At 34.4% G+C, this 25209-nt stretch overlaps 3 protein-coding genes across 5 annotated transcripts; 1 reads left to right on the top strand and 2 right to left on the bottom strand.

Moving 5' to 3' along the window:
- The first annotated feature begins 1177 nt into the window (after positions 1–1177).
- Positions 1178–5521, top strand: LOC127127122 (phosphomannomutase). Of its 3 annotated transcripts, none has more exons than XM_051056241.1 (13): positions 1178–1609; positions 1934–2020; positions 2229–2328; positions 2975–3019; positions 3179–3245; positions 3572–3648; positions 3792–3827; positions 4055–4110; positions 4186–4285; positions 4374–4469; positions 4569–4658; positions 5065–5116; positions 5196–5521. In XM_051056241.1, the coding sequence occupies exons 3-13, from the start codon at positions 2260–2262 to the stop codon at positions 5249–5251; spliced, it is 744 nt and encodes a 247-aa protein (XP_050912198.1). In that variant the 5' UTR covers positions 1178–1609; positions 1934–2020; positions 2229–2259; the 3' UTR covers positions 5252–5521. The 3 variants fall into 3 exon arrangements, with proteins under 3 accessions (XP_050912198.1, XP_050912199.1, XP_050912197.1); XM_051056242.1 differs by having other exon boundaries at positions 1775–2020; XM_051056240.1 differs by having other exon boundaries at positions 1735–2020.
- A 465-nt stretch (positions 5522–5986) lies between these two features.
- Positions 5987–8716, bottom strand: LOC127127121 (bifunctional protein FolD 4, chloroplastic). The gene is made up of 5 exons (XM_051056239.1): positions 8367–8716; positions 7384–7709; positions 6916–7152; positions 6603–6770; positions 5987–6468 (listed from the first exon to the last, which is right to left on the bottom strand). Exons 1-5 carry the CDS (start codon positions 8506–8508, stop codon positions 6298–6300), a joined length of 1044 nt encoding a protein of 347 aa, XP_050912196.1. The 5' UTR covers positions 8509–8716; the 3' UTR covers positions 5987–6297.
- Positions 8717–22407: 13691 nt separating this feature from the next.
- LOC127127119 (uncharacterized) lies at positions 22408–24933 on the bottom strand. Its single transcript, XM_051056238.1, has 2 exons — positions 24608–24933; positions 22408–22801 (listed from the first exon to the last, which is right to left on the bottom strand). Exons 1-2 carry the CDS (start codon positions 24813–24815, stop codon positions 22605–22607), a joined length of 405 nt encoding a protein of 134 aa, XP_050912195.1. The 5' UTR covers positions 24816–24933; the 3' UTR covers positions 22408–22604.
- Positions 24934–25209: the final 276 nt, after the last annotated feature.

Genomic DNA, 25209 nt, shown 5'->3' with positions numbered 1-25209 from the left:
AGAAAAATCGAAGCGGAAAGTAGAATCACAGGCTTGTGATACCATGTGAACATACAACAATAAGCTGAAACTCCATAACCAAAAGAAGAGAAAAGCTTGGAGAAAAGTTGTATGTGATCAAAGATGAAAAAATGTAATTCTCAATCTCAATTGTTACAATATAGAGGACAACTATATATAGCTAAGGCAAGTAGTTAGATCCTAACTAACTCTTCTCAACAACTTCTAACTAACCCCTAAAGTTAGTTATTACAAAGAGAAAACAGAATTTACTGTTTTATTATTTTCATCATCATTTACACAAATATTGCTCGCGCACAATCGAGAAACTAATCATTTAAGATAATTGAGATTTGCATAAGAAATAAATATTTTGTAACAGATGAATGATTTTCGAATTTATTGATTAGAGATCGAATTTTAGAACAAGTAATTAAGAGACTTAAATATCTATCGTTTGCGTCATAGTTTTTGTTTCTAGCAGAAGTTATGAGTAGAATGAATTTCCACTATTGTGAACCATAGAGACAATGAAGTGAAATTGCTAAGAAGTTGCATTCCTACTTAAAGTCAAAAGTGCTTGTAAAGATACAAGTATAGCTTAAATGCTTATATCAATGGAGTCATGATTAATCTAAACTTCCCTTTGGCCTAATGCACGCAACATTTGGCTTTTGAAAAGCCTTCTAAATGGTACAACAACTTTTCATTATCTAGTCTAGGATAATGGCAAGCACTTTCCTAATTTTGTTTGGTTATTTTATCTTTTATTTGTCATTCTTCAAACTAATAGATAAGTATAAAACATAGCACAAGTAAGGAGATGATGCCATGATTCATGTTCAAAATATAGGATATTAGTATTATAATATTCATTCACACAAAAATAATAAATCCTATGATAATGAGGTTTAACAAACTATAAAAAGTGCCATTTTTACATTTGTCTCAGAAAGTAATAATAAATCAAATTTAAAATTGCACGCATTCAAAAAAAACATTTGTCTCAAAAAGCAATAACACACTATAATATTTTTAAAATCATTTTAAAGAAAAACAAACTTCAAAATCATTTTTGTGTATAGGAATTGGGAGGATGTTTTCGCAAATTTACAAGAGATTTTAATGATATTTTAATAGACTATAGGTTGCTGAATGTAATTTTCTGAAATAATCTTTTCCGAATATCCTAATTTATTTCCTGAATATCCTCTGCATGAAAGAAAACGGCAATAGAGGTGCACGAATTAACCAGTTTCATGGTTGAACCCACATTCATATCTAAAACCGCATTAAAAAAATAGAACCAGATTTATGTCAAAATGGTTTAACAATTTAATTGGATTTGGATTATCCAAATTCTGTTCATGGAAAAAATAGTGAAGAATTTAGTACAATTTCTGTCACTTTTGTTTAGTTGTTTCCATTCGCATAGAAACGATACAAGGTGACGGCGCTCGAGTCGGTGGATTTCGCTCCGACACGGCAGTCGGAACCAACCGAATTCACTGAATGGAGATGTGAAGTAGATCGCACCTGGAGATCCAGATCTAGCACGTAGAAATAATCTAGATTCAGACGGCGACGGCGGCAACACCAGACTATGCAGGTAGTGGTGATCGCACGCTTAGAAATTTTTTGTCCTAATTTCTCTCCACTAGCGCTTATTGTTTTTTCTGACTGACGTAATAACCGGTTTTTTTATTTTCTGAACCGGTTTTAAAACCGGATTAGTTTTTCAGCAACCAGTTTTATAATTTGGTTTTAAATCCAGACCGTGTTTTCTGCACAACTAATAAACTTGACGTAATTCGACAAAATGGGGGCAACTTTAGTCATGAATTTGCTGTCGTTTTCCTTTTTGCAACATTGACTGATACGATAGGAGTCACTTTTGGGTCCCACTTGAAGCATCTCTTCCACTTTTTCACAGATCTCATCCAATTTATATAAACCTCTTTGAAGATCCATTTTCATTCAATCTCTACCTGCTTCTCCCATTTCCACACTCTTCACACAGGTAACTCTCATTTCCATCGCCTTCAATACGAAAATTTGCCCAATTTTATCTCTTTTTATGTAGTTTAACATATTTCTATACTGCTCAGGAAGTTGAACTGTTTGAAGTTTGAATATCTCTTGTGTAATCTATGGACTTGCTTTAAACTATTTTTTAGCATGGACATGTTTTTCCATGAAGGTTGATCAAAAGGTTCAATTTTTTGCAGGTTTGGGGTGCTTGATTAACATAAAGTTATAATGGCTGCCCTGAAACCAGGTGTGATTGCTTTGTTTGATGTTGATGGGACTCTTACAGCTCCTAGAAAGGTATTTGTTTCTTCTTGTGATAATCACATTCCATGAGTATAGTTGTTTTGTTGGAATCAATGTAGTAATGCAGCAATTTTTTGATATGGTTCAGACTTATCAGATCTAATTGCCTGTTAAACAGTGTTGTCATATAACAGATATGTTATGCGTAGCACAACAAAATTTGAACGAATCACTGCCGTTCCGCGATAAGCTCTCTATCTAGTATAAACTATTAAGTATTGTCAAATAGTAGCTATAGTGACGCTAGAGTACTATAGCATAGTGGAATTTGAACAAAACACTATTTCCTGCAATCTATGATCGACACAGTTGCTGCTAAGTAACCTAATTTTACTCATCAGCTCACAGCTCACGCATCATAGAACGTTGTGACTTCCCTGGATTCTCCGCAGTAAGTTTGACTGCAGGATTCTGCCCTGCATGTAGTGCATATAGGTAAGACAGGATTTGGAGAGAGATAAAATTGGAGGAGGCAATGACAAAAATAATCTCCAAAATACACTAACTGCAGGTGACTGTGGGATTTATGAATGCAGTGGATTCAACCCCTTGCCGGGCAAAACTAGAAAATGTTGATTTATTCTTTCTGATTGTTTGGCTCTGGATAACATCTATTTACTGTTTTCTACTCAATTGCTAGGTGGCTCCTCCAGAGATGTTGAAGTTCATACAAGAACTACGAAAGGTATGTGATTTGTGATGTTTTCTTTCATTACCTGCATTTTATTTGTTGATGTAGTTTTTTTCCCATCTCCATCCACCCAAATATGCATAAACTTGCTCTTAAATTTCTCTGTTCTGTTTTTGTTAACGCTGTTGAATCTTTCTTTGTTTTGTCTCACAGGTTGTAACAGTTGGAGTGGTTGGGGGTTCTGATCTAGTAAAGATATCTGAGCAACTTGGCCAGACAGGTTAGCTATGAGTATTACCATAGTTTCTGATACTGCAGTGTTTATAACATGTAGAAATTGGGAAGCCATTTTTTGAAAATTGATCTTGGTTTTTTCTTTTCATTAATAAATGATTTCATCTCTTTTTTCTTGTTCTTTTTTGTTGTATTTTGATCTCCAAAATTGGACGAAATTATGTGCGCTAATCTAAGCTGATGATCATTGTTTCATTTCTCTTTTACACTCCCTTCCGTCTTCTTCCTTTCTCATTTATGAAAAAACATACTAATCTTAGATGATCTTTTATCTTGAGTTTTTAATGGCGTGTCCCTATTTGTTTGTTGCAGTTAACGATGACTATGATTATGTATTTTCTGAGAATGGTCTTGTGGCTCATAAGCAAGGAAAACTCATTGGAACTCAGGTACCCCATACTAACTCAATCCATGATTGAATAAAATCGCCATCATGACCAGGGATTTCTTCCAATAGATTCGATCGACCACCTATGTTGGTAACTTTTTGTGTAATACACCATGATGAGTTGTGAATTTCACTCTTTTTCAGAGCTTGAAGACATTCGTTGGAGATGAAAATCTCAAGGTAAAGCCTATATATTATATTCCTATTCAAGGCGTTAGACATCTTACACCTATTTGAGACTGTCATGCTAGGCATACCATAAATTTAAAAGAAGCATAAAATAAAGTTCATTAGAAAACTTAGAAGATATATGAATGGAGGAGAATATACTTGTGTTGTGCTCTATAGTAAAATTCAATAAAGTTCTTAATATTGTTTATTAAATAATAGCAGAAGTTATTTTGCAGGAATTTATTAATTTTACGCTTCATTACATTGCTGACTTGGATATCCCTATTAAGAGGTTAGCATGATTCAGTGGTTAATTACATTGTTATCGCAAAGTGTTTAATCCTAATAGCTATAAGAATATTTTTAGGGGAACATTTATCGAGTTCCGTAGCGGGATGCTGAATGTGTCACCGATTGGGCGAAACTGCAGCCAAGAAGAAAGAGATGAGTTTGAGAAGTATGACAAGGTGATAATATTTTAGTTTTTATCATATAAGAACTTTCACATGCTAAGGGTATAATTTTATCCTGAAAATTTGCAATGTGAGTTCTCAGGTTCAGAACATACGCTCAAAAATGGTTTCTATACTTCGGGAGAAGTTTGCTCATCTTAACTTGACATTTTCCATTGGAGGACAGATAAGCTTTGATGTAAGTGATGATCTTCATAGTGATGTGGTGATTTTATTAATCGATCAAATGATAGGCCAACAGGTCTCAATATAATTATATGTTATATATACTTTACAGGTTTTCCCTCAAGGCTGGGATAAAACATACTGCTTGAGATACCTTGATGATTTCAATGAAATCCACTTTTTTGGTGACAAAACTTACAAGGTTAGTCCATAAGTCTTTATTGTGCAGTTTCTGTTTGGTGTATCTACAAAATCGATACTTTTGTTACATTTTCTACCTCCCTACATTTGTATGCTAGCAAATTTTGGTATTTTATAGAGTCTTATTTTTTATGCTGTTTTCTTTCATTCACTTGTTTGACATACAATTACAGATTTTCATGTGAGCACAGCAACAAATGAGTTGGAGCTGAAATTGTTGTAACATGAGTGTATTTGGAAATTTAATTTAGTTATCTCAAATCAATCAATGCATGGTCCTTCACTTTGCAAGACATTTTGTTTCACTGCTTGATTTCTATAGCTTCCATTAGCATTTGTATGGGGATATAGGTCAAAATACATTAATTAATTAATTAATCACCTACTTTTTCATTTTAACTGAGCAGGGTGGAAATGATCATGAAATCTATGAATCTGAACACACTATCGGGCACACAGGTATGCTGTTTTAAATTGTATCATCAATGCGGAAAATGAATGAATTTGTGTGAACCTTATGCGTGATATATTTTTTCAGTTACCAGCCCTGAAGATACGATAAAGCAGTGTAAATCTCTGTTCCTGGAAAATTAAGATTTTGCAGCAGCATATCATTACCAATACTGAAAACAACATGGAGCAATGGTTTACAAAGGAGAGGATTGCAGGATTCAAAAATATAATTTATTCTGATTGTAATTTATCTTCCCGCTTTAAATTTTGGATATAATAAGAAGCTTATCATTCAATAAAATTTGACCTCAATAATTTGAGAATACTCAAGTTCATGGTCTACTCTGAACAAATATTGTGCTTCCTCTGCAAGTGTATTTTGCAGAAGCAATGCAATGGTCATTGAACATACTCCTTTAGGAACTGTGGTAACAAACATCTATTGCTTCTTCATTACAAACATCAACAGTTTTATAAGTAGATGAACTTTGATCCTGTTAATTGTAAAACACTCGAACATTCGTTGGTTAAATGACCTTCATATTGAAATTCAAACATTGAATATGAAATTTATTTCTCAAACAAAAGCAATGCATGTCAAGATAGAGCTCATTAGCAGACTATAAACATGAGTTTGAAAAAACCAAAACTTCGTCTGGCCACATTTAGTCTCCCAACAATAACAGTATACTTATTTTTAGTTTCAAACTTTTTTTTTGAATTTCTTAAACTAGTCTTTTTAATTTTAATTGTATATTGATTGATGATCTATTCATTTCAGTTGCTCTAGTTTGTGTCATCACACATGGACACAAGTATCCTCATTTTTAACAACTAAGAATGTGTATCAAATAAATCTGAGAGGAGTACATACCATTACAAACCAAAGTAACTAGATCAATAAGATTATTTGAGCAATAAATGTTTTCATTAAATCAAACTTGTTTTCCACATAACCTTCTACTTTAGTAGTCACATTATACCTAAATACTAGCCGTCATGAGTTGTGTACTCGTATGTACACATGAAAGGAGGAAGTTTTATATCATCATGGCATCGTGCCATGAAATATTGTCCTTTTTTCCCCACTTTTATCAAAATAGAATAAAATAAAAAAGTAAAGCAAAATTCAAGACTCTCCTAAACAAAAACTGATGGCTCATAATGTTATACATCATTTCATTAGATTATTCAAAACTGTGAATTCTCTTTGCAGAACTGAGTGTATTTTGTAGAAGCATCGCAATGGTCATTGGACCAACTCCACCAGGAACAGGTGTAATAGCAGAGGCAACTTGTATGGCTTCTTCATAACAAACATCTCCAACCAATTTATAACCTCGAGAGCTACTTGGATCCTGTCGCAAAAGTGCAATGGTTAAACAACTTTCATATCAAAATTTAAGCACTAATATGAAATTTAGCTACTCCCATAACTGAGATAGAATTTAAAAGCATACTATAAACAAGACCTTGAAATAAATCTACTTACATCTACAGGATTGATTCCAACATCGATGATGACCGCACCAGGTTTTATCCAGCTTCCCCTAACCATGTTTGGTTGTCCAACGGCAGAGATTATGATATCTGCTTGTCTTGTGATCTCTTCAGGGTTACTAGTTCTGGAATGGACAACAGTGACAGTTGCATCTTCCCTCTAGTAGCATAAGAGACATATAAAGGAGTGAATCGAGATGTACTCGTTTGAAACAAAAAGAAATCAGTAAATGTTCATACTCTAATAAAACTGGTTTTGAACTGTTAACTAATCCTTTTAAAGTTTGGAGTAATGAGATATTTACTTGCAGCAAGAGAGCAGCTGGCATTCCGACAATATTACTCCGACCGATCACAACAGCCCTCTTTCCTTTAATAGAAATGCCATATCTGTGGAGTAGTTCAATGCACCCCTTTGGTGTACAAGGAACAAACAGGGGATCTCTACCTCGCATGGCAAGTCGGCCAATATTCAATGGATGAAAACCATCTACATCCTTCTCGATTCTAACAGCATTCAACACATTCCGTTCATTAATATGCTGTCACAAGACCAATGAAAATCAATCAAACTTCCACAAGCAAATCTTTAGGCTATGAACTACAGTTATAGTGGAAGGCATACTTCATCATCTTACAAGTCAGCCTTGTCAGGTTGAGTTAGACCCGACGCAAACTCTAATAGTTATTAAATGTTATCTACGATACATTTGAATGCTTGACATAAATATACAAATAGGGTAATCATATAAGTGAGAGATCTAGAAGCATACAGATGGTAAAGGTAGCTGAACAAGAATGCCATGAACCGCAGGATCATCATTGTAGTCTGAAATATAGTTCAAAACTTCTTCTTCTGTTGAATCCTCGGGCAAATTTACTTCTAAAGAGTTTATTCCAACAGATTCACAAGCCTTCTTCTTGTTGCGCACATAAGTTGCAGAATCCTTTCTATCTCCAACAAGAATAACAGCTAACCCTGGAATCACACCAACGGCTTCTTTCATCTTAGAGACTTCAACTGCTATCTCCTCTCTGATCTGCTTTGCCACCGCTTTTCCATCAATCACCTTGGCAGATGCCTCGGTAGCACTAGCAACTGCACAGTCATATGGAAACAGATTAAGAAACCTATCTAAATAAAAATTGCAAACCACACAAAACTGAATGTTACTGGGTGCTTTTGGATCTCCTACTGTGAAAACTTCTTGGATTGGATTGGATTTCATACAATGCAAAACCAACAACAGATGACAGCAAGTTAACAATAGTCTAATGGCTTAAAGAACAAAATCCCGTTCATCCAAAACTAAGTTTAATATCTTGATTCTAACCTATTAAAAAGTCATGAAATTTTGGACTAATCATAATCTTTAACCTAATAGACAGTTAACTTGGACAAAGAACCTCTTAAACCAACACCAACCACAGCCAAACCAACATAGATGCAGCATCCCAAAAAACAAACCAGAGCACACATGAATCATAACTCCAGAAAATATTTACAGGAAAACCCTGAAGTCATCCAAACTAAAGTATTCCCTTTCTAATTTCAAAATTTGAAACTAAATAGATCAAGCCCTTTCTTTGGCATTTAATCAAGCACTTCCTACGCACTACTATCACAAGCTTGGAAAAAGAAAAGAACACAAATATTAATTTAACAAATGCAGATGTAACTGATGTGAGCAGAGAATGCATGCATAAGCCAATGACTATAAAAGCAATAAAAACAGCGGTGGTGAGAGGTTTATACCGATGGAGAGAACACGGGATGAAGGGGGAGATGAGCGAATGGTGAAGAAGCGGAGAGAGGTGGGACCCACGCGGATAGGGTGGCGGCTGCGGAGGAGGAGAGCGGTGGTGGAAGAAGGAGGATTGAAAATAGATGAAGCCATTATTGGAAGATTCCTCTTTCTCCTGAAACAGTGATTGAGTAGTGATAAAAATGTATAGGGTTTGGTTAGTTTTGCAATGTTTTCTTCTCTTCTATCCACGAATAAGGAGGAAGAATTTTAGTTTTTCTTAAAAGACATGTCTATGCTTTTTAGTTTTCGGAAGATTAACGCTGTGTTTGTTGTTTTATGAAATAGGAATGATAGGGTTTAAGAAGAAAAGAACGTGAAGTTTACTGGTTTGGAACGCACACGTGTGCGTATGTTTTCATCTAAGAGCCAAAATAGTTAGATTAAATCCAAGGTTGAAAATTAATATGGGAAAGATGGCGAAGAATTGCATGAGAGGATCCATTTTCGATTTTAGTATATTTGATTTTTGGGATAATTTTATGTAATTTTTAAATATACAATAACTTTTACACTTCCTATTTATTTACATTAAATATGTTTGGACATGAATTATTTCACCATGCCATTATTTTTTAATAAACACAAATAATTTTAAAACTCACATGAATTTATTTTTAAAATAATCATATTTTTAAATTTAAATTTTAAAATAATCATCTTTCATAAAGATATTCCATGTTTATGTTTAAAAAAAATCGCAATAAAGAGCATGTGTCATATCAATTGACACATGTTCTCAAAATTATATTTATGCACTAGATCAATTGACGCATTCGTATAGCAAATAAAGTATAAATGAGTACACATTGACACCAGATCAATTGGCGCATGTATATAGCAAATTCACATAAGCGTCAGTGGAATTAGTGCATGCATATAGCGCTCATATACACATGTCAATTGATCTAGCGCATGCTCTTTACTGGAATTTTTTACTCAAATACCTCATATTTTCAAAAAAAAATACTTAAGGTATAGGCGCCAGGCCAATTGGCGCCTACCCTAAATTTTTAAGAGGGGGTGCCAATTGAATTGGCTACAGTACATGGTGCTGCCAATCCAATTGGCGCCCATGTGTATAAAGTGAGAGGATCCACCAATTGGTATGGCGCCTCAGTGTAATGTGCAATTTTTTTTTATAAATAGAGGTGTTATGTGATTCATTTTTCATCATCTCGTTTCGTCATATTGCAAACACGTTTGGTGTTCGTCGCCGCTATGGAAAAGTAATTTATTCGAGAGACAAGTCTCTGATGTTGATGCTCTTCTGGAACATTTGTAGTTTCGATCAACTGAAGAGGGAGTTGGTTTGTTGGTTAGATGGAAAAAATTAGAAGTATTGAGAGACTCTATAGTATATTTGGTTGGGTGCGAGTAAAAAGTGATAAGGATGCTAGGGAAATGATGTTTGGACCAGATGACATCAATTTGATTGTTGTAATCAGTTAGAAATGTTGTTTTTAAATATTATGGTGAAGTATTTTCATCTGTATTTGATGTTTGTTTTAAGTGTTGTTTATTTAGACTTGTTTTGTTTTAAGTGTGCTTATGTTGCAGTGATGTTTGTTGTTAACCTTGTTGTAATAAAAAGTTAATGATATATAAAAATCCAAGATTACAAAAATTGAAAGGAGGTACTAAATTATGATGCAGATGTTGCTCATAGATTGGGACATTTGTTCTTATTGTGTTCGGGTTGACGACATATACTACATAATCTTATCATTTTATCAGTCAGATCCATTTCTATTCTAATATGTGTGTTGTTTGACCGTCATTTTTTCTTTCTTCGCATCTCATCATTGTGTCAAACTATGTCACCTTCATATGGAGGTCAGTATTCCTTCATTGGTAGCACTGAAAAGCTTTAGTTATACACATTCATGCCAATAATGGCCTTGTAAACATCATATAGATGGTTGTAAGCGTCCTGGCGAGTATGTGTGCATGTCGCAATGACATGGGAGCAAGAAATACGAAAGGCCTGGAACTTTCCACAGTCGAACCAACTTCTGTTTAGTTTGACAACATAGGATAAATTTGTATTCCCCTCATTGTGGTCCATTGTTTCCTGTACACTTAGATTTTGCCTATGACGGTCAAAGACTGTAACCGCGTGTGTGCTAGCTTTGATACTTTCCTCTTTCATCTCTTTCATACAACATTCACTGAATATTTGACTTGACATTAACACTGCACTCCATCTTTCACCTTTGGTTGCGAAGGTAGATGCCAACCTAAAATAGGTTGTTCTGACCAATGCGGTTATTGGTAGATTTCTAATGCCTTTGAATATGTTGTTAATGCATTCCACAAGGTTTGTTGTCATATGGCCCCATCGACAGTCTCTGTCAAATGCCCTTGTCCACTGCTATACTAGTATGTTATCCACTCATCTTCCTACATCTGCATAGACAATCTAATTTTGTCACGGTAATGTTGAAATGATGGCTAAGTTAGAGCATACACTGCATTCACCACTTTTTGCGAAGGTTTTTGTCTTTGATTGCACGCATGGAGTTTTGTGCGATATGTCTAATGCAATAGACATGGGTAGAAGGAGGATCATGCCATTCGTTATCATGGTTATTGTAAGCACTCTCAACAGCCTTTGTCCTTGCAATCCACGCTTTCTTGTAAGATGGAGTATAATTATATCTTGTGACAATATGAGATAGTATTATACTCACATTCACTGATGGGTCTTTTTTAACAAGCGGAAAACATCACAAAACTAAAACCTTCAACAACCATATGGCTACCAAACACCACAACAATCATTTCAACCTTTCCTCAACGCATCATTCACACCAATGTGTCCCTTCAATCGTCATGGTCGCCCTCCAATAACTCAAACACAACCCAACTACTCTAGCATGGGTCATGAACTCAGCTATGACGGTAGCCCTTCAATGCATACACAAGACTACGCTGATTTATCTAATATGTACAATGTTTTTCAAAAAAAAAATTACGAAACACACACAGTTGTCTGACCAATTGGCGTCTCCTTTAAAACTTAACACACAGGCGCCAATTGGATTGACAACATTAGGTGCACTAGTCAATCCAATTGACGCCTCCTCTCTAAGTTTAAGAGCAGACGTCAATTCATCTGGCGCCTCCTCTTCAAAGTGAGGTATTTTGGGAAATAAACTGAAAAGTGGGTTATTTTGAGATTTTTTTTGGAAATTAGGGTTATTTAGGTTAAAAAATCTCTTTACTGTGATTTTTTATTTATTTAAAACATGATTAATTTGGTATATAGTTGGAAAAGATTGTTAATTTAAAATTAAGTTGGAAAATATGATTATATATATATAATCATATTTTGTTCTAATTTGTTTGGCTGATTAATTGAAATTTAGATTTAGTGTCACCTTTATACAATAAATTGATTTTAAATTGGATAAAATTTGTGAAAATGTGCTGGTTTGCATGCTCTCATTTTTTGTTGGAAGATGTGTAGAATTTAATTTAGCTATAATTCAATTGTGACAAATACTCATTTTAATAATAGTTCAATCATGGCAAATGTGTATGAAGACTATATTTTATTAAAGTTTAATCGTGACAAAATGTTGGGAGATTTTGTCGTGACACCCTTCATCTTGACCTAGCACCCCCACATGAGGGGTGCTTTTATAATAACATTCTTTGTGATATTTTACATTTTTTTTAAAATAATGTGTTTTTCAGAATTTTGAAAAATTTGTGAGTTTTTACCGGAATTTCGGAGATATTGACGAGTTTTTATCATATTTCGTAAGGTTCTATTAGTTTTTACCGGATTTTTGGGGGATCTAATGAGTTTTTACCAAAATTTTCAAAATTTACTTGATTTGAACGACCTGATTTTTCAAATACACTATCGGGTTTTTCAAAACTCCATAAGTATTTACCTAGTTTTTCACATACACTTCGGATTTTTCAAAAATCTACGAGTTTTTACCGGAGTTTTCAAAAAATTAATGAGTTTTTACTGTATTTTTCCAGAAATCTATGAGATTTTACCAGATTTTTCAAATACACTAACAGAGTTTTTGGAATATTCGATACCATACCGGATTCTTTTGAAAAATCTGGTAGTGTTCATTTTAGGTTTTGTTTGCCTATCAGAACTGAACTACCATATTTTTCAAAAAAATCTAGAAATTTCCAAAACATACCAGATTTATCAAAAAATTCGAAAGTGTTAATTTTAATTTTTTTTAAATCGATAAAAATGCATACCCGAATTTTCAATTGCACTACCGATTTTTTAATTTATATCTGATTTTTCAATTGCACTACCGATTTTTTAATTTAGACCAAACTTTTCAATTGCACTACCGAATTTCTCGTTCACTCTTTTTAGTTAAATTTTGACAAATAGAATATTCATCATTATGAAAATATATGGGGGTGTCAGGTCAAGGTGGGGCAGAATAAAATCTCAAATGTTGGGCATGTGTTCTAACCCACTTTGCAATTGTTTATAGTCAGCCTTGTTTGCATATCACTATTAAATGTGCATGCATTGACAATTTTTTTAGAAAATATATATAAAAAAATAGAGAAGATATAAAGGAAAGTTAGACATGTGTTCTCTTTAATTATTGTATACCTTTTCGAAGGGAAATCGGAAGATCGAACTCAAGTTACAAAATTAAATTCGATGATGGAAACAACGTCGGAGGAAAGTCTATAATAGCCTCATGGACACGTATGACAAAGGTTGGGCGACAATAGTGATTGTTTGTAGTGGTCGTGAAGTGGGGGGTCAACCATAGGGGTATCTATAATAGACTCTAACTAACGCGACTCAGAATGTAAATTAGATAGCTTCGATAAACTTGACACCAACTTATGTAGTTTGGGAGGACCTGTATGACTTAACTGAGCATGGATAGTGAGTGGAAAATTTGCGGTCAAGCATGTCTTGGACGACACAAAGACGTAGTAAAGGCCACACATTCGACGTCAATCGTCTGTCTAAACTTTGGCCCTGTAAAATAACATTATTGTTAGGGAAATTAACAATATAATAATTAAAGAGAACAATTTAAATGACTGATTGATTTTAAGATAAATGGACAATCAAATACATAGATGCTGAGAATCTGTTATCAATCAATTAGTATTGATTAATATTCAATTAGTCATAAGTACACATTATATTATTACCTATTGGGTATACCTACCTCATTTGCATATAAATATATAACACATGTGATCATATTCGACACACAGAGATGCAATTACAACATGGTATCAGAGTACATAGATGCCTTGGTCAGACACATCCACTTCCAAACTTGTCTTTATAGTATGTTCTTTACATTCATGGTTGTCATTTTAGTATAATATATGTTCACAATCTTACTTGTACTCTTGATTTTTCATTCATTTTCAAAAATCTACGAGTTTTTATCGGATTTTTCAAAAAATTAATGAGTTTTTACTGTATTTTTCCAGAAATCTATGAGATTTTACCAGATTTTTCAAATACACTAACAGAGTTTTTGAAATATTCGATACCATACCGGATTCTTTTGAAAAATCTGGTAGTGTTCATTTTAGGTTTTGTTTGCCTATCAGAACTGGACTACCATGTTTTTCAAAAAAATCTACAAATTTCCAAAACATACCAGATTTATCAAAAAATTCGAAAGTGTTAATTTTAATTTTTTTAAATCGATAAAAATGCATACCCGAATTTTCAATTGCACTACCGATTTTTTAATTTATACCTGATTTTTCAATTGCACTACTGATTTTTTAATTTATACCAGACTTTTCAATTGCACTACCGAATTTCTCGTTCACTCTTTTTAGTTAAATTTTGACAATAGAATATTCACCATTATGAAAATATATGGGGGTGTCAGGTCAAGATGGGGCAGAATAAAATCTCAAATGTTGGGCATGTGTTCTAACCCATTTTGCAATTGTTTATAGTCAGCCTTGTTTGCATATCACTATTAAATGTGCATGCATTGACAATTTTTTTAGAAAATATATATAAAAAAAATAGAGAAGATATAAAGGAAAGTTAGACATTGAAAAAGTCATGTGGTTTTGGGCATGTATTGATAAGTTTTATCCAATGGCTGACATTTAAGAAAAATGCATATGGTGATTATGGTCTAGTGATAAATACGTGACTTTTTCAATGTCTTCTTACAAGTTTGCCTCTCATTTTATCTTTTCTAAAAAAGTTTACGGACTTTTGTCTGCTTTTATTGAGAGATGACACTCAGAGAATTAGTCATTTCATCTTTCTATTAGTGAGATGAATATCAATTTTAAAGATGTATTGTGCATCATGCATCTTCTTATCATAGCCACATTGTTGGATCACATTCTAATTTAGAGACTGATGCATTAAACTTAATATTTACACATTTAGGAGTTGATCCAGATGAAGGTCATTATGAGATTATCAGTACAAGAGGAGAACTAGCAAAATTTTCATTTCTAAAGAATAATTACGTAGCCAATTTTATTGTTGTTGTTACTCGTGTTGGTGATTATTGGGAAAAGACATAAGTTCCACATTGGTTAAAGATATAGCTCACAAAGAGTTTACATAGAGTGACACCCCTCACCTTACAAGTCGATTTTGTATGGTTGAGTTGGCCCAAACCACAAATTTTAACATGGTATCAGAGTCGATGGTTAGAGTAAGGGATCACCTTTTGTATCAAAAGTCTTCTTAACATGGTGGTGGTTAGGAGATATGTCTCGTTAAATTGTTTGTGATGTGGTAATAGCGTCAACTGTTGTACAAATGTATGTATGGATGAAAGAGCTTTTGCTTGAGGAGGGGCATAATGGATGAACTTACATTTTGCTAAGAATTATGGTTGGGTACAACTAAACCCTACAAAACGGCTTGTAGGGTTAGGATTGTCTCCAATTATAAGCATGTGTCCATGTTATATATTATCCGGTTTGTGACTTTAACACATCCCTTCATGCCCAATACTGGACATTTGGAGCATGGAAGTAAGTAGTGGGTGGATCGATAGTGGAAACCTGATAGGAGGTGACCCAATGGAACTTAAACTAGACTCAGATACCATGTTAAGAATTGTGGTTAGGCCTAACTCAATTCTGCAAAACCCACTTGTAGGTTGAGGATTGTTTGCACGTATAAGTACATGTTTAGGCTGTATATTATTTGATGTGAAACTCTTAACACACTCTGTCACTCCCAAAACTGGACACCTGGAGTATGGAAATAAATGGTGGATGGCTCGATAGCAGAAACCTAATAGCGGGTGACCCAACAAATCTTAAACTAGACTATATAATGTTAAGAATTATGGTTGGGTCTAACTCAATCCTACCAAACTGGCTTGTAGGATGATGATTGTCTCCACTTATAAGCATATGTTCAGGTCATATATCATTCGTGTTTGTATACATTATGCATTGTGGATGTTTTCTATTTTAATTACTGCACAGACTTTGAGAGGATTCACGAGTATAATTAGGGAGCATCTTAGTTGGTTTACTTGTACGCAAAGCTAGATGAAGCAAGTCATTAGAAGATAAGACAAATTACATGAAACAATTGTCTCTTTTAGGTGATATGCATACATGTAGTTTATTAATTTTATAGCATTTTTGAAAATTTTGTAGGTAGATATTCATGATTTTCATTTAAATCATTTTCAAGCATGGATCTTCCAGCTTTTTTCTGAAATCGTTAGGTGGAAGATTTTTACCGATTAAAACAAAGAGTTGCCTCATGCTTGACAAATTAATCCATATTAGAAGAATCCAACAGATAAGTCGTACATGCATGTTATTAATCACATTATGACAGAAGACATATGTTTCAAACCATACGGTGAGCATCGTCAAACAAGTTATTTAGTGGATATATGTTGGTACTTTTGATGGATAGTATACGAGTATCAATATATGTACCTGCATCTATGTGAGTGAGTATTGAGGCATTTTGGGTATTTGTATGGTATCCCTGGAGACATAACACTAAATGTATCTCTAACAATTACCATAGAGATATAAATGGGATATTTGCAAAGTATGGTATATGGTTACATCCAATGATATTATAGAGTTTCCCACCTGTATATGATGCCAACTTTAGAAGGAGATCCCCGAAGGAAGGGTTTGGTGGCTAAGCGAGTGTAGGAGGTCATTTAACAAGCATAGGCGGGAAGTCTAGTTGTATGTGAGCTGGAATTACTTAACCTAGAAGAAAGTAGGCTCACTAAGCGAGCCAGGGTGGTACGATTATCGAACATACCCTTTCAAATCCTATAAATAGGGGTGTCATGTAGTTCATTTTAGAGGAGAGATTAGTGGGTTCAAGGTAGTTCCTAAGAGAAATTAGGTTCTCACCATATAACACAATAGGAAAGGATATGAGAGGAAGGCGGAAGTGTTTTCCGAAGAATCATCAATAAATGTTGTTCAAATTCTTCCTTCTAGGGATTTATTGTAAAGCTACGATGAGTAAGTGTAGCTAATTTTTTCTTTTATTTGGGTTAGATGTGGTTGTACTAGTACTTATGTTTTTGATCCCGAACATGGCGTTCTATGTAATTTTTCTTGAGTTTTAATATTGATGGATTCTTCGTTCTTAATACTTGTTTTGGATTAGCTACCTAACATGTGTTTTTATGGTATAACTTGATATTCGAAAGGTACTGGTCATTAATACATCCAAGTTTGTCATTTATTGGATGCTAAAGTCTAGACATAGATTTAGTTTAATATCCACATTTAACTTTGAAACCTAATGTTGATATATTAGTTAATAGGATAAAAGATCGTCTATTAGGTAATACGACTGATATCACGTCTTTAACTCAGACATGAACTATGATGAGAGATTTCGGTGATAATATTAATAATTGATTAGGAATTCATATTTCTAGTCAATGATTCTACATGATAGTAGGTTAATGAAATCTAACCCCCAATAAAATTTTCTAACTGTTAAATACCGAAAAGTTCAATTTTATTTTATGCTACAATACATTTCAACTATTCTGCGTGAGTGTGTGTGTGTGTATGTGTGTGTGTATGTGTGCGCGTGTAAGTGTGTGTGCATACATGTTCATACGTGTGTGTATATACGTGAGCGTGCAGGTGTGGATGTGTGTGTGTGTGCGCACATGTGTATGTGCATGTGTATGTGTGAATGTGTATGTGTATGTGCGAGTGTATATATGTGTGTATGTATGCGTGTGTGTATGTGTGTGTTTGTATATGTGTGTGTGTGTGTGCGTGTGTGTGTGTGTGTGTGTGCACCCGTGTGTGTGTACGTGTGCGCGCGTGTGTGCATGTGTCTGTGTGCGTATGTATGTATGTATGTATGTGTGTGCATGTGTACGCATGTATGTGCACGTGCATGTGTGTCTGTATGCATGTGTATGTGTGTGTGTGTGTGTATGTGTGTGTGCGTGGGGGCTTGCATATGGGGCATGTCTATGTGTCTGTGCATGAGCGAGCATGCATGTGCGTATGCGTGTGTGTGTGTATACACATTTGCATATGCGTGTGCGTACGTGTGTGCGTGTGTGTGTTTGTGAATGCATGTATGTGTGTGTGTGTGTGTGTGTGCACACGCACGTGTGTTTGCTTGTGTGTATGTGTATGCGTGCACGTGTGTGTGTGTGTGTGTGTGTTCGCGTGTATGTGTTCGCGCGCGTGTGTGTGTGTGTTTATGTGCGTGTGTGTATGTGCATATGTGTGTGTGGGGTGCATGTGTGTGTGTGTGTGTGTTTATGTGTGCGTACGAGTGTGCGTGTGTGTATGCTCGCATGTGCGTATGTGTGTGGGTGTGGGTGTGTGTGCACGCGCGCGCACGTGTGTGTGTATGTCTGTGTGTGTGTGTACGCGCGTGTGTGTGTGTGCATGTGTGTATGTATGTGTGTGTACGTGTGCGTGTGTGTGTCGTGGTTTAGGACGTGGTAGAGGGGGTAGAGTAAATTTTTATTGTACTCATTGTAAGAAAGATAAACACATTAAAGATCAGTGTTATAACCTACATGACTTCCCCAACAAAATTTCTCATATTACTGAAACCTCTACAAACCTTGAGTCAAAGAGTGAACTCGAAACTACTTTTTCTGCCGATTTATAATGAGTATTTGAAATTGAAGACATAACAACACACCACCTTCTAGACTATCATTGATCATACTGGTAATTCTACGATTTTCTCTTTCATTTTAAACCTATTGGATGAGTTATGGATTCTGGTGCTTCAGACCATGTGATCGATATTGCCTCACTTTTCTCTATATTATCACCACCAAAATATCCACATTATGTTACTGGTGCATATGAATCTAAAGTTGAGGCAACTAATGTTGGAAAAGTGTCACATATTCTCTCTCTCTCTCTCTCTCTCTCTCTCTCTCTCTGAGATCTACTTTATTGATTCCTGATTGGAGTCGAAACTGAATCTAATGGTCTTTACTATCTTCAACCTCCCACTTCCACTATATGTGCTACTACCGAATCTATCGATCTTCTGCATCGTCGCTAAGGTCATCTGAATTTATCAAAATTGAAGAAAATGGTGTCCGGTCTTCCTCATTTAGAGTCTTTACAATGTGAATATTTTCAGTTAAGAAAATATGTTAGAGTTTCCTTTCTCAATCGTATAAATAATAGATTCATGTCTTTATTTGATGTTGTTCATTCCAATGTTTGGGATCCTAGTCGGATTCCTTCTATCTCAGGGTATATATATTATGTTACTTTTATTGATAATTTCTCAATATGTACTTAGGTGTTTTTATTGAAATACCATTATGAGTTGTTTAATATTTCTTAGAATTTTTGTTTTGAAATCACGACACAGTTTGGCAAAACCATTCGCATTTTACGCAGTGACAATGCAAAAGAATATTTCTCTGATTGTTTTAAAACTCTTTCATGCACTCCAAATGCATTATCCATCAATCCAGTTGTCCTCATACACCTCAATAAAATGGTGTTACTGAAAGAAAACATATACAAATTATTGACACTGCTCGTACCCTGTTGCTAAATTTTAATGTACCTCTGAAGTTTGGGGTTATGTTGTTCTTACTGTCAGGTATTTAACTGATCGGATGCCATCCTCTGTGTTGAATGATCAGGTTATTTATTCCATGTTGTATCCTACATATCCCTTATATGTTGTTTCCCCTCGTCTCTTTAGGTGTACTCATTTTGTTCATGGTTTGTCCTCAGGTCGTGATAAGATGTATGCTAGTGCTATCAAATGTGTTTTTCTAGGATACTCTCGCGTTCAAAAGGTTAATCGCTCAACGTGTAACCTTTATCCTATTTATAATTGTATGTCTTACCATCTGTTATCACCTACCCACTGTGCTTTTGTTACTGAACTTGCATTTGTTTATATTTCTAAAACTATTCAGGAAGCACTATCCCATCCAGGGCGAAAACAAACAATACTTGACGAAATGTCAGCTCTAGAATCTAATCATACTTGGGAGCTTGTTCCTCTTTCTTATGGGAAATCTGTTGTTGGTTGTAGGAGGATATTTAATGTTAAGGTGGGTCGTAATGGATAGGTTAATAAATTGAAAGCTCGCCTAGTGGCAAAGGGATATACTCAAGTTCCTGGTCAAGATTATAGTGATGTTTTTTATTCAGTTGTGAAGATGGCCTTTGTCCATCTCTTTCTGGCCATGGCTGCCATGAAACAATGGCCTCTATTTCAATTGGATATCGAGAATGCATTATTGCATGGTGACTTTGAAAAGGAGATTTATATGGAGAAGCCTCGTGAGTTTGTTGCTCAGGGGGAGTGTAATCGGGTATGTAATTTGCACAAGTCTTTGTACGGGTTGAAACAATCATCTCAGACATGGTTTGGAAGATTTAGTAAAGTGTTGCAACAATTTGGAAAGAACCATTGTGAATCAAATCACTTTGTTTTTACCAAACGCTCCTCATCAAAGAAATATATTTGTCTAATGGTTTATGTTGACGACATTGTAATTACAGGTGATGATTTTGAGGGTATCAAGGATTTAAACACAACACTTATTTCAGAACTTCTAGACTAAGGATTTGCCATCTTCGTTACTTTTTGGGGATTGAGGTAGCTCAATCAAAGTCATAAATTGTTATCTCTCAAAGGAAGTATGTTCTTGATATTCTAGAAGAAATAGTTCTTACAGATTTCAAATCGGTTGTCACTCCTATGGATTCTATTGTAAAGCTTCTTCCTAATCAGAGGGAAACACATACTGATCCATGTAGATATCAAAGACTTTTAGGAAAGTTGAATTATCTTACATTGTTTAGACCCGATATATCTTTTTTAATCAACGTAGTAAGTCAATTTCTAAACTCTCCATGTGACAACCATTAAGATGCAATTATTCGAATCCTTAAATATTTCAAAAGGTCGACTGGAAAAGAGTTTAGTTTTTGTTATAAAGGCAACATTAATATCATTGGATATTCAAATGTTGATTGAGCAGGGGATGCAAGTGATAGATGTTATACATCTTGTTATTGTGTTTTTATTGGTGGAAATTTGATCACATGGAAGAGCAAAAAAGCAAATAGTTGTTGCTCGATCAACTACAAAAGTTGAGTATTGAGCTATGGCTCATGCCACATGTGAGCTCTCGTGGTTAAAGCATTTGCTTCAAGAACTTCTTTTTTGAGAAGTCAGTCATATGGAATTTGTATGTGATAACCAGTCTGCTTTGCACCTCTCCTCAAATCCAGTGTTTCATGAAAGGACAAAGCATATAGAAATCGATTGTCACTTTCTTAGAGAGAAGATTACCACCGGGACCATCAAAATCTACTTTGTTAATTCCAATAATCAACTTGTTGGCCTCTTTTAAAATCTTTTCGGAGACCTCAAATTACTTACATATGTGACAATATGGATGCCTATGATGAATATGCACCACTTTGAGAGGGAGAGTTGAGATATAATATTGTTTTTATTATTAGTATTTATTATTTTATTGTTGTTAATTCTTAGTATTATTTTCCCCATAATTAGTTGGATTGGTTATGAAACTTAGACATGATACACCTTTCCCTAATTAATGAGATTAGTTATGAGGTATATATATATATATATATATATATATATATATATATATATATATATATATATATATATATATATATATATATATATATATATATATATATATATATATATATATATATATCAAAACTAGTCGTGGTCCATCGGACCGACCCACGTATCTATAAAAAAATGATAGGTTAGGTTGAGATTTTGTGCACGCCTACCCGTTCAACTCGCCCCGTCTTAAGCCCACCAAAGAAAGGGGCAGGTTGACCTGTTAACCTAGTTATCAAGCACTTAAAATATTTATTTTTATCGATTAAAGGTTAATACTTGAACTATAGTTTTGAAACTCTTGTTAATGGTTCTATTTTAGGTGAAATTTCTTGATGGTTTTAGACTTTCAGTTGCCATTTTATGTTTTCTAATTGTTAGTTTGATACTTTATAATTAAAATGTAATAAAAAAATCTAAAAAAATAGGTTGTCAAACTCGCCGATCTGTCACCATGACTGATCATATAGATTTTTAAGTCCAATTTCACTTGACGAACTTGTCCACCCCGCTCTTTTTTAGACGGACTTAAGACGGAACGGGACAGACGTCCCGTTTTCCTAGGGGTAGCAAACGGGCATGCCTACCCCGTTTAGTCTCGTCCCGCAAAAGCCCGCAAAACAACGGGACATGACGGAGCAAACATAGTTGAGAATGCGAACCTAAAACCTACGTCCGTCCCGCAAAAAAGTGAGTGTGGGACGGAGAAAGCCCGCGGGCACTGCACCTTTTAAACCTAAAAACGTAAACAAATTATTTAAATGTCCACACCCGCAAAAGAGTGGGGGCCTAAACCCTTGGACCACCCCATATTAAAAGTGCGGATAAAACGGGCATACCAAATGGGTCAAATCAGTTTTACCACCCTACGTTTTGGCACCCTACTCTCTACATAATATAATAAGAAATTCATATTAAGTCCCTTAGCAAAATTAAACAATTTTTCAATTGCACTGTAAAAAACCATGCATTTTGGTATATCCCAAATTTTAAATTCTTTGGTAAACATGGGATATCATATCTTCCTCATCGAAGCAATTTTGCATTCATCAAATAGAGATTTGTCATGAAATTTACACTAGCAAACACTTTATCCGATCTCCTTCCTTTTGACGCCTGGATGCATGTTTGCAGAATCTAACTTCTCAAATTTGGCAATGCAGTCTTTCATCCTTTTCAAAACTACTGGTGCGGCAGAGTAATTGCTTGATATCTTTTCATTAAGTAACTTTAGTTTCTCAGCAGTCTCTGGATCTTCCTCACTGGGCATGTTTTGCTCCAAAGTACCTGTACGGTGTACAATTCAAATTAGGTTAACACGTCAAACACATTATGGAAAAAAAACTAAATAAATTGCACCTTAAAAGAGTTATAAATAAATGTGTAACACATACATAAAAACAAGTCTAAGTCCTAACTACCAAATGGCACAAGGGTCATTTCTTTCAGATACAGTGGATCAAAGTATTAATAATAACATGCAATATATACGCATATAGATAAACAATTGCAAGCACTCAGGTTAAAAAGAGGGTAGCGGGGAAAATGAAAAAGACATCAGTCATAGAGAGAAAGGAATACAAGAGAATGCAGTCTGAATTTCAAATATGTTTGAACTTTGAACCATCACTAAAATAACAACAAATATAGCATTTTCCAACAAGATGGAGTCAACTGATGTAATTATACTACAAGAAAGTTTGAACCATCACTACAGTCAGCACAAACAAATGAAGCCTAGAGGCTAGTGTTAGTTTGCAACAGAGAAGAGTTCCAAATTGTATCTAAGTGTCAATCAAAACTTGTATGTTAAAGTTTTGAAGTCAGGCAGACAGGTAGGTGAGAAATATTACTTCCGAAAAAACAAAGGGCAGGAACACATTACTTAGGCATACTAGTTGATGCTGATAAAATATGAAAATTTCCTTTCGCGCAGAAGATTAAAATGGATGACCAACATTAAATTCAAATTATAATTGCTAAGTCAGTATCTTAAAGTCATCTTGTTCAGTTCAAAGAAATTGTAACATCCTCTGCACATAAGCAGTTGCAGAGCTAAGTTCATACATGCCACTGTAATCCTTGCATAATTAAAAAGAATTAGCCTTACCAACACACAGATCACCAAGACCAGCAAAATACTTAACTCTCCGAAGTAAACCCAAAACAACAACAACCAACAACCAAGTCTTATCCCATTAAGTAGGGTCGGCTATTAGTAAACCCAAAACAAGCAACAACAAAAAAATCTTAGCCTTACCAACAAGATTACCAACCAAGATCACTTCTTAAATAATAATCAAGAAACTTAGTCAAGAAACATAGTAATGTATATGCAATACCTAGTCAAGAAACTTATGAAGCACAAACACGGACATGGACACCATACACGACACCGATGCTAACACGTCAACATCGGTAATAATTTGAAAAAATGAATAAATTTGACATGATCACAAGTGTTAACACAACACAAACGAGCTTTTTCTCATAGAGGTGAGTTGTTCAGAGCAAGAAACTACAAACAAACACCAAACCAAATTTAACAAATTGGAGCAAGACAATATTCTTAGTTTAAAAGCAACAGCTATATAGACTTCAAGTAACAATAAAGGGTTTTTAATTTCCAAAAACTCACCGCAATAAAAAATTAAAAAAAAACTTAAGAAATGATATATTCTAAAGCATTACTATTTGAAATCTCAATCAACCCATAAATACAATAAAACATGGACGCCTACCTTTTGAAACAATTCACCATACCAACAACAGAATTAAATCATCTCAAACAGCAACAATTTCAAACCAGTCAAAACAATAAATAAACAAATTCAAATGGAATACAAAAACTAAGTTCACACAAACCCAACTAAGCCTCACAATAAGTTAGAAATTATCAAGCCCTAAACAACATTAAATTCCAAACATCAATTTTCGGGTCACCCGTTAAAACTCATAAATCAATTGACTTTTTATATACTATATCATTTTTTTCCAAAAAATAAAAAATGAATTGAATTCTCAAGTATTAAAATGTCCCCTGAAACGCAAAAGAAAACCCTAGAAAATAGAAAGGGAAAAAGTCTAGTGTACCTGGACTGATTTGAGGAAGAAAGGATCGTTGTTCATCCAGGACCGAAATGAGCGTGGATTTGAGCTGATCCGGAAGAGTTTCTCGGCATTCTAGAATCTTTTGCGACATTTTCTTCAATTCGTACTCTAACTTCTCCAACTCAGAATCCGAATCTTGATCTTCGGAGCTCCGAACTGCTTCACGGGTTTTCGAAATTTCCGGCGCCATATTGGAAAATTCTAATGCTCTGCGCTTTCTGTGTTCATGTTGTATATAGACTAAAGAGGGAATTTGAAATCAAGTTAAATTTGATAAAATACTGTGTAAACTTATTCTTATTCAAAATTCTCCAAATTTTTTATATCATCCAAACAATAGAATTTATATTTAAAAAATTGAATTATTCTCTAGAATTTATATCGTCTAATTATTCTAAAATCATTTTTTTAATTTAAATTATTTATTTACGGTAAAACAAAATGATAATAATAATAATTATTATTATTAAATATTCCTATGATAATTAAATATAGTGAGACATTTTAGAAGGCGGGGTTTATTGTTTTAATTTTTTTATGTTTTCTTTGCTTAAAAAAAATCTTATTTTAAATTATGTTGGATG

The sequence above is a fragment of the Lathyrus oleraceus genome, chromosome 3 (assembly GCF_024323335.1).
Source record: "Lathyrus oleraceus cultivar Zhongwan6 chromosome 3, CAAS_Psat_ZW6_1.0, whole genome shotgun sequence".
NCBI classification, from domain to species: Eukaryota; Viridiplantae; Streptophyta; class Magnoliopsida; order Fabales; family Fabaceae; genus Lathyrus; species Lathyrus oleraceus.
The sequence above is the reverse complement of the archived record's forward strand: the minus strand, read 5'-3'. Positions and strand labels throughout refer to the sequence as shown.

Coding starts and splice junctions, on each gene's coding strand:
- LOC127127121 (XM_051056239.1), bottom strand. CDS start 8,508: ATGGCTTCATCTATTTTCAATCCTCCTTCTTCCACCACCGCTCTCCTC. Junction 7,153..7,383: donor TTCAGCTACCTTTACCATCT/GTATGCTTCTAG, acceptor GTCTTGTGACAG/CATATTAATGAACGGAATGT. Junction 6,771..6,915: donor CAGCTGCTCTCTTGCTGCAA/GTAAATATCTCA, acceptor TTATGCTACTAG/AGGGAAGATGCAACTGTCAC.
- LOC127127122 (XM_051056241.1), top strand. CDS start 2,260: ATGGCTGCCCTGAAACCAGGTGTGATTGCTTTGTTTGATGTTGATGGG. Junction 3,246..3,571: donor TGAGCAACTTGGCCAGACAG/GTTAGCTATGAG, acceptor TGTTTGTTGCAG/TTAACGATGACTATGATTAT. Junction 3,828..4,054: donor TTGGAGATGAAAATCTCAAG/GTAAAGCCTATA, acceptor GTTATTTTGCAG/GAATTTATTAATTTTACGCT.
- LOC127127119 (XM_051056238.1), bottom strand. CDS start 24,815: ATGGCGCCGGAAATTTCGAAAACCCGTGAAGCAGTTCGGAGCTCCGAA. Junction 22,802..24,607: donor TCTTCCTCAAATCAGTCCAG/GTACACTAGACT, acceptor TACACCGTACAG/GTACTTTGGAGCAAAACATG.